At 43.4% G+C, this 13484-nt stretch overlaps 1 protein-coding gene across 2 annotated transcripts in view; it reads left to right on the forward strand.

Annotated features, from left to right (window-relative positions):
* Nucleotides 1-13484, forward strand: part of dhx9 (DEAH (Asp-Glu-Ala-His) box helicase 9) — a 72318-nt gene that overhangs the window by 36132 nt on the left and 22702 nt on the right. For both annotated transcript variants that reach the window (XM_078218323.1, XM_078218325.1), the window contains 4 exons: nt 962-1039; nt 2093-2284; nt 2993-3134; nt 9037-9119. In XM_078218323.1, the coding sequence (XP_078074449.1) occupies nt 962-1039; nt 2093-2284; nt 2993-3134; nt 9037-9119 (495 nt within the window). The remainder of the gene's footprint in view (nt 1-961; nt 1040-2092; nt 2285-2992; nt 3135-9036; nt 9120-13484) is intronic.

The following is a 13484-nucleotide window of genomic DNA, read 5'->3' on the forward strand; positions in this document are numbered from 1 at the left end:
AGAGAAAATTTCCTCGTATTATTGGGATTGAAAGTACTGTGGGTTGGAGAGATGGTTGAAGGAGGTCTTTTGCAAATCTAGAGCAACAACAGTTTTTGTTTCACATTATACAAAAAGCAACTTGCACAAGGAGTAAACTAACGAGGAAGGCCATTAGATTCTCTAGTTCAGTAAAGTTTGTCTGGCTGTTTTGGAGCTTTGATGAAGAGGAACCTCACAAAGCTTTGACAGGCTGGCCAGTATGACAGTCCCTTGCAGGAAAACCATGCAGCAGCATCATTGTTTGATTTAGGCTTTCCATTCAAAAATTATATTTCCAGTAAAGATGAAATGGGAGTGGTGGAATCTCCCTTGTCATGAATTTCATGCTACCCTAAGAGGGGAGCACCATTTTGTTCTCTATATAAGGGTGTTGATAAAACTTGTTCTGTTACATTAAATATGCAGATTAAATTTTCAAGCAAATCTTTTAAAATCCAGTCTCAACATTTCATTAGAAGATCCTAGTCATAAATTACTCTTTGCATTTGGAAACTTGAATTTGTTGACGTAATGGCACACCATATTCTGATTTCATTGAAATTTGCATTACCTGTTATTATGGAGGAGAGGTCCCTGTGTGTAATCAAGAATACTCCTAGCACATGCGTAACTTCAGCTTTCCAATTTAACACAGAAGGAGCTCATTAAAAACACTGCTTTGAACATGACCATGTTCCTCTCCCCACAAACTCTGCCCGCACACACACACACACCACAGCATCCAAAGAGTAGATAGTACTCAATTATCACAATAATGCTGTCAATTAGTTTATTAATTTCAACAGCCCCAGTGACTTTGAAGGTGAAAAGAGAAGGTGCTTTTTCAGATTTTTTTTATTACTTACCTTTAACAACATTTTTGTCCTTGGCAGCCACATTAATTAGAAGTGCCATTGTAACTCAATTGTACTTTCTGTAGGCGGCACCAGAACAAATCAGTGCGGACTTAAAGAATGAGCTACAATACCAGGTGCAGAATGATAGCAACCTGCAACACGTACGTACTATTTTTCCTTTCTCATGTGTACTTTGTAGTTCTTTTGCATAATAACATCAGCTGTTATTTTTGAGCACTGACCTGGTGTTGAATCATTTGATAGTTTTGCATAGTACCCAGCACATTCATCTCTTAATTAAAAATTGAGTTCAGGCTCATTCGGGGTTTAAGCACACAATCTAGGCTGACAATTCCGTGCAATACTGAGGAGGAATACAGTATTTTCAGAGGTGCAGCTTATCGAATGAGACATAATCATCTCAATGAATCTCTGTCTCTTACTCCAAGACTTTGAAACCCTTCCTAAGTACTTTATAAGTACTTATATTAAAAATCCCACATCTGTCCCCACTACTAATGTTCACAATTTGATTTCAAGTTGTCTTTGTTTATTTATGTTGCTCTTTTCCAATTAGAAATTTCTGTCATTATTGTGACTATGCAAACTCTTCACTACTATCTGAGCACTGGATTCTCAGATTCCAAAATTGCTAACAAAAAATGATCATTATCAGAAAAGGGGAGCACGGGAAGCAATTTTGTTTCCAAACCAGTACTAACTTCACTCTTTACAGCTTACCTGAACTTAACATGGGAATTAAATTTTAAAATTCAGATCTCCCCATGGCCTTGTTCGCTCCCTCCCCACCTCTGTTGCTTCCAACTTTGCAATTCTCTGAAATTGCTGTGTTCCTCCAATTCATATAAATCCACAATTTCTCCCTAAATCTGATGTTCTCTTTCTGAAATGCTCCTTAAAGCCAACCCTTTTGACCAAGATATTGGTTCCGTGTCCTAATATCTCCTGATGCAACTTGGTGTCACATTTTGTTTAATAATGCTGCTGTGAAATGCTTTGTGATTTTTGCTACACTAAAGGTGCTGTATAAATGCTGGTTGTTACATCAGTAAGTTCTTGTTCTAAATTGTATGGGACTTTTGGGGTAATGCACCCTTGTGAGGATGAAACAAGCCCAATAGCATGTCCTTTTTTAAGCTTGTGTTTTTAAATCAAAAGTTGAGTATTGACAATTGTGTTTTGCCTCACTACAGATACTGAATGAAAGAAGCCAATTACCAGTCAAAAATTTTGAAAATGAAATCCTTAAATCAATCGGCTGTAGTCCAGTAATCATTATTCGAGGCCAAACTGGGTGTGGTAAAACTACTCAAGTCCCTCAGTACATCCTGGATGACTACATTAGAAGTGGCAGAGGTTCTGAGTGTAACATTGTAGTCACACAGGTGCGTGAGAAATACTAAGAGATGGATCTGTGAGAAATATACTTATTCGCTTTACAGACCATCTCCAAAGGGATGGATCTGTCCATTTGATTCCAGATAATCGTGCAGTAGGTAGGTGGTTCCAGTTGGGTAGATAACAGGAAGTTTGTGGTGCTGTCTGTTAGTAGCTGTAGTTTCAGACCTGACTAGGACCTCGCCCAAATCCTCTAGGTTCAGATAACTATAGAGTTCATTCTACATTAGGCATGTCGAAATTGCTGTGGTTTTGGAGACTCTTTTATAATTAAAATATTCTGATGCCAGAAAAATTACTCTTCCAAACCCATCTCCCAAAAAAAACTCCCTCGTAGAGGTATGCCATCTTGATATTTTAGGTTACTCAAATAGACATAACGTGTGCAGGTGGTTTGGAGTTGACTGCTTGTAGAATAAGACTAAATTACTATTGTAGTCTACATTTCAAATTTAGATTTAATCACTATTTTTGCACACGCAGACATGTTAATTAATTTTTAAAGTAGTCAGTCAAATAGTATTTTGAAAACCCAAAACAAATAATACAGTGCATTTTTAAAATTCTGCAAGCTGGTTAGTAGCATATATTGAAAGAATGCAACTTGATGTTTTGGGCATTGAACCTTTCTGCTACTAGAAATATTGCTTATGTTTGCAAACCTATATTTAATTTCTTGTTGTATTATTTTCCAGCCTCGACGTATTAGTGCTGTGTCAGTTGCAGAACGTGTTGGTTGTGAACGTGGAGAAGAATTAGGCAAGAGTTGTGGTTACAGTGTTCGTTTTGAATCCATATTGCCAAGACCACATGGCAGCATAATGTTCTGTACTGTAGGTTAGTATTGCATTGCAAGAAAACTGTCTTGTAATCAAATTGTTTTGTCAGAAAATATAAAGCTAACAAGCAAATTTTAAAATTTTGTTTCGGTTTTGAGGGAAGAGCTGTTGAGACGTCCTCATCTAAGTAAAGGATGTTGGTACCTGGGGCAAATTAGAATGCAGTTATACTTTTTAAAAATCCCATTGAAATTAAATGTTAATCTGACTGAAGGGGTTCCTGAGCAACAATCATAGAATCATTCAGCGCAGAAGAGACCCTTTGGCCCATCGAGTCCACACCGACGCATCAGAAACACCTAATCCCATCTGCCAGCACTTGGCCCAGAGCCCTGAGTGTTGGGGTGTGCCAAGTGCTCATCCAGATACTTTTTAAAGGATGTGAGGCAACTCGTGTCTACCATCCTCCCAGGCAGCACATGTCAGACTGTCACCACCCTCTGGGTAAAAAAGTTTTTCCTCACATCCCCCCTAGACCTCCTGCCCCTCACCTTGAATCTATGTCCCCTTGTGACTGACCCTTCAACACAGCACTAATAGCTGCTCTTTATCCACTCTGTCCATGTCTCTCATAATTTTGTGAACCTCAATCAGGTCACCCCTCAGTCTTCTCTGCTCTAATGAAAACAACCTAAGCCTATTCAACCTCTCTTAACCTAAATGTTCCATCCCAGGCAGCATCCTGGTGAATCTCCTCTGTATCCCCTCCACTGCAATCACATCCTTCCGATAATGTGGCGACTAGAACTGCACACAGTACTCTAGCTGTGGCCTCACCAAAGTCCTATGCAATTCCAACATGGTTTCCCTGCTTTTGTAATCTGTGCCTCAATTGATAAAGGCAGGTGTCCCATATGCTTTTTTCACCAACCTCCCAACATGCCCTTCCACTTTCAGAGACCTGTGGACAAATACGCCAAGGTCCCTTTGTTCCACAGAACTTCTTAGTGTCCTACCATTCATTGAATACTTTCTTGTCAAATTACTCCTTCCAAAGTGTATCACCACACCCTTTTCAGGGTTAGATTCCACCTGCCACTTATTTGCTCCTTTGACCATTTCGTCTATTTCTTCTTGTAGCCCAAGATACTCCATCTCACTTAACCACCCATCCGATAATGTCCAGGCCTTTTCCCTTTGTGGGTTACTTTGCTTTGTACCATAGAGACCTGTAGGCCACGTATAAAATTAATTTTCATAGATTTTAAGCTGCTCAAGTGAACAAATCTTGGTGCCATTGCCTCAAAAATGGCTACATCGACATAAGGATAAGTCTCTGCAGTCTCCAATATTAAGTAGAACAAAGCAGCAGGTCGTACATTATATCTGAAAGGAACTGAATTTCTTGTGTTTTGCGAGATGGAAATTGCCCCATGGAAATCCATGATTTAAATGCACAATGCGGAATATTTGTCTCTTGAAATACTTGTCAATCAATGCACCCTTACTGTTTGTTCCCTGTCGTAACAATCTCTGTTTATGAATTGCTTTCACATATCTATTCAATTACTTATTACATAGTAGTATGATAAGAAGCAAATGTTCTGGGAGAACTGGGTGGCACCAATTTCTAGTCTGTGGATCGGAAACCAGTTCATCATCATCATCATCATAAGGAAAAAAACTAGAAACATGAGCAGTTGGAATAGGGAATTTTTGGATTAGGATTGAGTGGGTAGGAAAAACTATTATTGACGATTAGTTTATTAATTGACCAAAATGTGTTATAGTTCAGTTAATGTAATGTGTATTTTTATTTTGCTGCCAGCAAGCTTCCCATTTGACTTCGGATTAAAGCAAAATACTGTGGATGCTGGAAATCTGAAATAAACACAGAAAATGCTGGATTAACTCAGGAGGCCTGGCAGCATCTGTAGACAGAGCAACAGTTAACATTTCAAGTCCATTGACCCTTCGACAGTAATAGAAGTATGATTAATTATATGGTGGGTGAGGGGGGTGGGGCAGAATAGAAAGTCAGTGACAGAATGGTAGAGATTATATGGGCATGAGACAGGGGGCTGTTAATTGTGCCATTAGGGACTGAAGAGTGCTAATTGTGGCAAAGGTAGGATAACAGAAGAGTTTATTAGTGACATAAATAGGCTTACATTCACACTGCAATGAAGTTACTATGAAAATTCCCTATTTGCCACACTCCAGCGCCTGTTCGGTTCCACTGAGGGAGAATTTAGCCAAATGTGTTAATAGGAAAACAGTTCAGTGCTCAGGGGGGCAAAACTGAACAAAGGACAGTGGCCATGTGGGGGAGGGGTGGGTAGTGTCGAGACAAGCCAGGGAAACTGAAGACAGAAAACAGGTCTGGGGGAGTCATGATGGAGGGGAAAGTACACGGTCAAAATTGTTGAACTCCTTGTTGAGTCCAGAGGACTGTAACATGCCTAACTGGAGGATGAGCTGGTGTTTTTCCAGTTTACGTTGGGCTTCACTGCAGCATTACAGCAAGGACAGACTTGGGCATGAGGACAAGGTGCTAAGTTGAAATTGTAAGTGACTGGAAGGTTGGGGTCGTGCTTGCGGACAAAGTGAAGATGTTCTGCAAAGCAGTCACCCAGTCTCCATTTAGTCTCCGCAACGTAGTGAAGACTGCATAGCGAGCAGCAAATACAGCAGACCCAGTTGAAGGAGATGCAAGTGAAATGCTGCTTTAACCTGAAAGGAGTGTTTAAGCCCTAGGACAGTGAGAAGGAAGGAGGTAAAGGAGCAAATGTTGCACTTTCTGCGATGGCATGGGAAAGGGATGAAGGGTTGGGGGCGATGGAGGAGTGGACACGTGTCAAGGAGGGAGTGGTCCCTGTGGAATGCTGATAATGGGGGAAGATGTGTTTAGTGATGACATCATGCAGGATGATCCTTTGAGTGTAACGGTGGTGGGGTGGAAAGTGAGAGTGAAAGTGAGAGCAAGAGGAACTCTCATGGTTCTGGGGGTGGGGAGGGGAAGCGGTGAGGACAGAAGTGTGGGAGATGAGTTGAACACATTGGTGGGAGAAAACCTCGGTTGAGAAAAAAGGCAAACAAGACCGAAGCACTGTTTTCGAAGGTGGCATCATCCGAACAAATGCAGTGGAGAAAGAGAAACTGGGAGATTGGGATGGAGTCCTTACAGGGAATGGGGTGTGAGGAGCTGTTGTCGAGGTAGCTGTGGGAGTCGATAGGTTTGTAATGAAATATTGATGGTCAGTCTATCACCAGAAATGGAGACAGAGAGGGGTCAAGAAAGGGACGTGGCGGAGATAGATCATGTGAAGGCTTGAGAGGGGTGGAAAATTAGAAGCAAATTCAATTGTTTTTTCCAGGTCTAGATGAAAGCATGAAGTGGCACCGATTTATAGTCATCGATGTAATGGAGAAAGAGTTGTGGGAAAGGACCGGAGTAAGACTGGAACAAGGGATGTTTCACATCCTCCATGAAAAGACAGTCAAAAGACAATGCCCATGCGGGCACCCATTGCCACACTTTGCATTTGCAGGAAGTGAAATAAGTTAAAGGGTTAGTTGTTAAGTGAGAGAACGATTTCACCTAGGCAGAGAAGAGTATAATGGTGGATGGGGATTGTTCGGATCACTGCTTGAGGAAGAAATGGAAAGCCCTTGGAACCTCCTGGTGTGGGGTGGAGGTGTAGAAAAATTGGAAGGCCATTGTGAAGTGGCGGTGATTGGGGCAGGAGGTGGAAACTGTTGATGTGACGTAGGGCATCAGTGGAATCACAAATGTAGAAGGGAACAGACTGGACAAGGACAATGAAAATTGAGTCAAGATAGGAAGAAAAGAAGTGGGCAGAAACAGGCTGATACGAAGGGCCTTCCTGGGCATCCCTATTTGTGGCCTTTGAGAACCAAGGAGTGAACTGTGTAGAGTTGGGGGACTATGAGGTTGACAGCTGTGGAGGGAAGATTTCCAGAGGTGTTGAGGTCAGTGACAGTCCTGAAAACAATGGCTTCATGTTCAGTGGTGGGGCCATGGTCCAATGGGAGGTAGGAGGAAATGTCAGAGTTGGCTCAGCCTCTGCATGGTAAAGGTCAGTCTGCCAGACAATACAAGCAACACCAGTACCCTTGACGGCAGGTTTGATAACCCACTCAGGATTTAACTTGAGAAAATGGAGTGTAGCAAGTTCAGAAGGAGTCAGGTTGTCATGGGTAAGAGCAATTGAGCCAGTCAAGGCTGCTCCGCCAGTTCTCAATGAAAAGATCAAAGGCTGGTTGGAGGCTAGAGGGAGAAGATTGGAGGCTGGTGAAAAAGTCAGTTGAATGAGGTACGTTCTCACGCCCAAAGAAGTGAGCACGGAAACGAAGGCAACAAGAAGAGTTCAGCATAGTGCCAACCTGCAGTTCATCAGGTGAGGGTGTAAAGAGATGAAGTGGAGTCCTTTGCTGAGTACGGAACGTTTGGCATCAGAGAGGAGAAGGTCAGAGGTCATAGTGAATACACGGCAAGGACTGAGATTGGAAGAAGGATGGGGTCAGAAGGACGAGAAAATGTGGAGGGTGTTGGATCGACATTGGTATCCGTAAGTTGCTGGAGCTTGCATTCTTTAACACCTAAAAGAAAGAGAGCTTTTTGTTAGTGTTGGATGACGTGAAGAATGAAATGAAGCTGGTGATAAAAAGTATGACTTTGAGGAAGTGAGTGGGTGCTGCTGGCGGCACATGGCACTGTGTGGATCTCCGAATGTGGCGAGAATACAGTCTGAGGAGCATTGTATGTCATGGAGATAACTGTAATCCTAGGTGGATTCAAATCATGAAGGATGGAACTTCAGTTGGAATCCACATGGGGTGACTGCCCATGTGCCCACTGTTAGTCCTCAGCCTGGTGCACTGCTCCAGTGAAGCCCAATGCAAGCTGATAGAGCAACACCTCATCTTCCAAATGGGCGTGTTACAGCCCATTGAACTAAACATTTGAGTTCAACAACTTAAGGCTGTGAACTCCCTCCCTCCCATTTGTATTCAGTTTCCCTGGCTTGCTCCAATGTGACTCACCCCTCCCCACATGGCCACTATTCCTTGTTGTTCAGCTTTGCCCCCACTGAGCACTGAACTGACCTTTGTTTTCCTATTAACACATTCTGCTATCCTACCTTTGTCACTATTGTCACTTTTCCGTCCCCAATGGCACCATTAACAGTCTCTTTGTTTCATGTCTATAACATCATTAGCAATCTATCTTTAGCTCCAATCTATCATTGACTTTCCATTCTGACCCACCCCCCTCCCCCAGTACATAATTAATCACATTTAATCACATTGTTATCACTTTTCAGCTCTATAGAAGGGTCAAATGGACTCAAAATGTTAACTGTGTTTCTCTCTCCATGGATGCTGCCAGACCTACTGAGTTAATCCAGTATTTTCTGCTTTTATTTCCCATTTGACCTACTTCAGAAACCAGTTCAGAGTATTTTGCTTTTAAAAGTGGAGTGTTTTATCGCCTGGAACAAAAATGAGGAAATTTGAACATAACAACAAGTGGTTAGGATCTCAAATGCATTTTCCTGAGTGTATGGTGGAGGTAAATTCAATGATGGCTTTCAAAATATAAGTGGATCAATATTTGAAGAGGAAAAAAATTCAGGATTATGTGGAGAGTGGGATTGGGTGAATTGCTCTTCCAGACACAACAGGTTGTATGCTCTCTCCATTCTCTGATTCTGTGGTAGGATTTTGAAAATTAATAGAAGGCTAGTGTGAGTACAGAGAAAGCTGCCTGTAGATATGTTATGGAAATTCTCAGCAGAGCCTGTGCAGGTTGCAAAAACGATATCTCATCTTTTAGTAGACCAGGAGTGACCTGATGCAATCTACCTGAAAGTTTGACATAGATGTCAAATAAATTTCTTTGTACTGAATGAAATTGATGATTGTTGTTATCTTAGGTGTACTGCTAAGGAAATTAGAAGCTGGCCTTCGTGGTATAAGCCATGTAATAGTGGATGAAATCCATGAGAGGGACATTAATGTGAGTATTTGCACATTCTTTGCTTCCAATGAGACATCCAATATGTCTGTCTTCCACGTTAATGTTTTTTTTCTGTCATTTCAATTTTTTTGATGGAGCCAGGGATTTCTTTTCTCTGTCAGTTGTCTTGCATTCTATGTGCTGTAGGCACCATCCCCAGCCAGGAAAGTATGCCTCTGCAGCATCAAGTCCATTTGTTTTTCCATCATTTTACAGAATTGGCAAAAACAGCATTTTGTGTTGACTACAGATTCCGATTCAGAAGGCCCGGGTTTTTGCAACTTCCTGCACATATTTACTTTGTAAGAAGTTTAACAACACCAGGTTAAAGTCCAACAGGTTTATTTGGTAGCAAAAGCCACACAAGCTTTCGAAGCTCTAAGCCCCTTCTTCAGGTGAGTGGGAATTCTGTTCACAAACAGCTTATAAAGACACAGACTCAATTTACATGAATAATGGTTGGAATGCGAATACTTACAACTAATCAAGTCTTTAAGAAACAAAACAATGGGAGTGGAGAGAGCATCAAGACAGGCTAAAAAGATGTGTATTGTCTCCAGACAAGACAGCCAGTGAAACTCTGCAGGTCCACGCAACTGTGGGAGTTACAAATAGTGTGACATGAACCCAATATCCCGGTTGAGGCCATCCTCGTGTGTGCGGAACTTGGCTATCAGTTTCTGCTCAGCGACTCTGCGCTGTCGTGTGTCGCGAAGGCCGCCTTGGAGAACGCTTACCCGAATATCAGAGGCCGAATGCCCGTGACCGCTGAAGTGCTCCCCAACAGGAAGAGAACAGTCTTGCCTGGTGATTGTCGAGCGGTGTTCATTCATCCGTTGTCGCAGCGTCTGCATAGTTTCCCCAATGTACCATGCCTCGGGACATCCTTTCTTGCAGCGTATCAGGTAGACAACTTTGGCCGAGTTGCAAGAGTATGTACCGTGTACCTGGTCGATGGTGTTCTCACGTGAGATGATGGCATCTGTGTCGATGATCCGGCACGTCTTGCAGAGGTTGCTGTGGCAGGGTTGTGTGGTGTCTTGGTCACTGTTCTCCTGAAGGCTGGGTAGTTTGCTGCGGACAATGGTCTGTTTGAGGTTGTGCGGTTGTTTGAAGGCAAGAAGTGGGGGTGTGGGGATGGCCTTGGCGAGATGTTCGTCTTCATCAATGACATGTTGAAGGCTCCGGAGGAGATGCCGTAGCTTCTCCGCTCCGGGGAAGTACTGGACAACGAAGGGTACTCTGTCCACTGTGTCCCGTGTTTGTCTTCTGAGGAGGTCGATGCGGTTTTTCGCTGTGGCGCGTTGGAACTGTTGATCAATGAGTCTAGCGCCATATCCTGTTCTTATGAGGGCATCTTTCAGCGTCTGGAGGTGTCTGTTGCGATCCTCCTCATCCGAGCAGATCCTGTGTATATGGAGGGCTTGTCCATAGGGGATGGCTTCTTTAACGTGTTTAGGGTGGAAGCTGGAGAAGTGGAGCATCGTGAGGTTATCCGTGGGCTTGCGGTACAGTGAGGTGCTGAGGTGACCGTCCTTAATGGAGATGCGCGTGTCCAAGAATGCAACCGATTCCGGAGAGTAGTCTATGGTGAGCCTGATGGTGGGATGGAACTTGTCGATGTCATCATAGAGTTGTTTCAGTGATTGTTCACCATGAGTCCAAAGGAAGAAAATGTCATCGATGTATCTAGTGTGTAGCATCGGTTGAAGGTCCCGTGCGGTGAAGAAGTCTTGTTCGAACCTGTGCATGAAGATGTTGGCATATTGAGGTGCAAATTTGGTCCCCATGGCTGTTCCGTGTGTCTGGATGAAGAACTGGTTGTTGAAGGTGAAGATATTGTGGTCCAGGATGAAGGGGATGAGATGTAAAATTGCATCTGGAAACTGGCAGTTGTTGGCGCTGAGCACTGAGGCCGTTGCAGCAATGCCATCGTCATGGGGGATGCTGGTGTAGAGTGCCGAGACATCCATTGTGACGAGGAGCGCTCCTGGTTCAACTGCTCCATGTGTGCCGAGTTTCTGTAGGAAGTCCGTCGTGTCGCGACAAAAGCTGGGGGTTCTTTGTACAATGGGTTTCAGGATGCCCTCGACATAGCCGGAGAGGTTCTCGCACAGGGTCCCATTGCCCGATACGATGGGACGGCCGGGTGTGTTTGCCTTGTGTATCTTCGGGAGGCAGTAGAGATCTCCTACGCGGGGAGTACGTGGGATGAGAGCACGGAGGGTGTTCTGAAGGTCCGGATCAAAGGTCTTGATCAGAGTGTTGAGTTGACGGGTGTGTTCTTTGGTTGGATCTGCAGGTAACTGTCTGTAGTGTTCCTCGTTGTTGAGTTGTCGGTACACTTCTTTGCAGTAATCCGTTCTGTTCAGTATGATGATGGCCCCTCCTTTGTCTGCTGGTTTGATGACAATGTTGCGGTTGGTCTTGAGAGCGTGGATGGCGTTACGTTGTGCTTGGGTGATGTTCGGGGCTGTCTTGTGAGTGCGGCTGATGAATTTGGCTGATACCTGCAGAGTTTCACTGGCTGTCTTGTCTGGAGACAATACACATCTTTTTAGCCTGTCTTGATGCTCTCTCCACTCCCATTGTTTTGTTTCTTAAAGACTTGATTAGTTTTAAGTATTCGCATTCCAACCATTATTCATGTAAATTGAGTCTGTGTCTTTATAAGCTCTGTTTGTGAACAGAATTCCCACTCACCTGAAGAAGGGGCTTAGAGCTTCGAAAGCTTGTGTGGCTTTTGCTACCAAATAAACCTGTTGGACTTTAACCTGGTGTTGTTAAACTTCTTACTGTGTTTACCCCAGTCCAACGCCGGCATCTCCACATCATATTTACTTTGTCAAGGTCTCATCCTGTGTAAAATCTTTACAAATTTTTGTGAACTACAGCAAGTCCCAGAAGTTAACGGTGCAGCAGTGTTTCAACTATTTTTCCAGATTATCAGCCAGAATCTTAGCTGAGCAAGGCCACGCATGAGACACTGCTTTGTTTTGTATGCTAATACCTGTCCTGTATTGTTTGGTATAAATTATCCCCATATCCAGAACAAAACATTCAATTCATGTCAGCATTATTCTTAGAATCATAGAATGTATGGCACGGAAACAGGCCCTTTGGCCCAAACTGGTCCATGCCAACCAAAATGCCCATCTAAGCTATCCCCACTTGCCTGCATTTGGCCCATATCCCTCTAAACCTTTCCTATCCATGTATCCAAAAGCATTTTAAATGCTGTCGATGTCCCTGCCTCAACCACTCCTCTGGCAGCTCATTCCACATACGTACCACCCTCTGTGTGAAAAAGTTGCTCCTCAGGTTCCCATTAATTCTTTCCCCTCTTAATTTAAAACCTATGTCCTCTAGTTCTCAATTCCCCAACCCTGGGAAAAGACTGAGTGCGTTCACCCTATCTATGCCTCTCATGATCTTATACACCTTTATAAGATCACTCCTCAGTCTCCTACACTCCAAAGAAAAAAGTCCTAGCCTGTCTAATCTCTCCCTATAACTCAGTCCCTTGAGTCCTAACAATATCCTTGTAAATCTCTTCTGCACTCTCCAGTTTAATAACATTTTTCCTATAGCAAGACGTCCAAAACTGAACACAACACTCCAAGTGCAGCCGCACCAACGTCCTGTACGACTGCAACATAACTACCCAACTTCTATACTCAATGCCCTGACTGATGAAGGCCAGCATGCCAAAAGCCTTCTTCACTGTGACTCCACCTTTGGAGAACCGTGCACCTGAACTCCAAAGACCCTTTGTTCACGGTACTTCCTAGGGTCCTACCATTCACTGTGAAAGTCCTACCTTGATTTGACTTTTCAAAATGCAACACCTCACACTTATCTGTATTGAACTCCATTTGCCATTTCTCGGCCCACTTCCCCAGCTGATCAAGATCCTGCTGCAATTTTTGATGAGCTTCCTCACTGTCTACAATACCACCTATTTTAGTGTCATCTGCAAACTTACTGACCATGCCTTGTACATTCTCATATAAATTGTTGATATAGATAATAAACAGCAATGGGCCCAGCACTGACCCCTGAGGCACACCACTAGTCACAGGCCTCCAGTCTGACAAGCATCCTTCCACTGTTACGCTCTGCTTCCTACCATCAGGCCAATTGTATGTCCAATTTGCCAGTTCTCCCTGGATTCTATATGATCTAACCTTCCAGAGCAGCTTTTGTGGAACTTTATCAAAGGCCTTACTGAAGTCCATATAGACTGCATCCACCGCCCTGCCCTCATCAACCTTCCTGGTCTTAGTTTCATTATTTGACTTAGAATATTGCTGTAGAATATGTTTGCTAGTGCTACTGGGGAGGGTTTAAACTAGAGCGATGGAA

The sequence above is a fragment of the Mustelus asterias genome, chromosome 8 (genome assembly GCF_964213995.1).
Source record: "Mustelus asterias chromosome 8, sMusAst1.hap1.1, whole genome shotgun sequence".
NCBI lineage: Eukaryota > Metazoa > Chordata > Chondrichthyes > Carcharhiniformes > Triakidae > Mustelus > Mustelus asterias.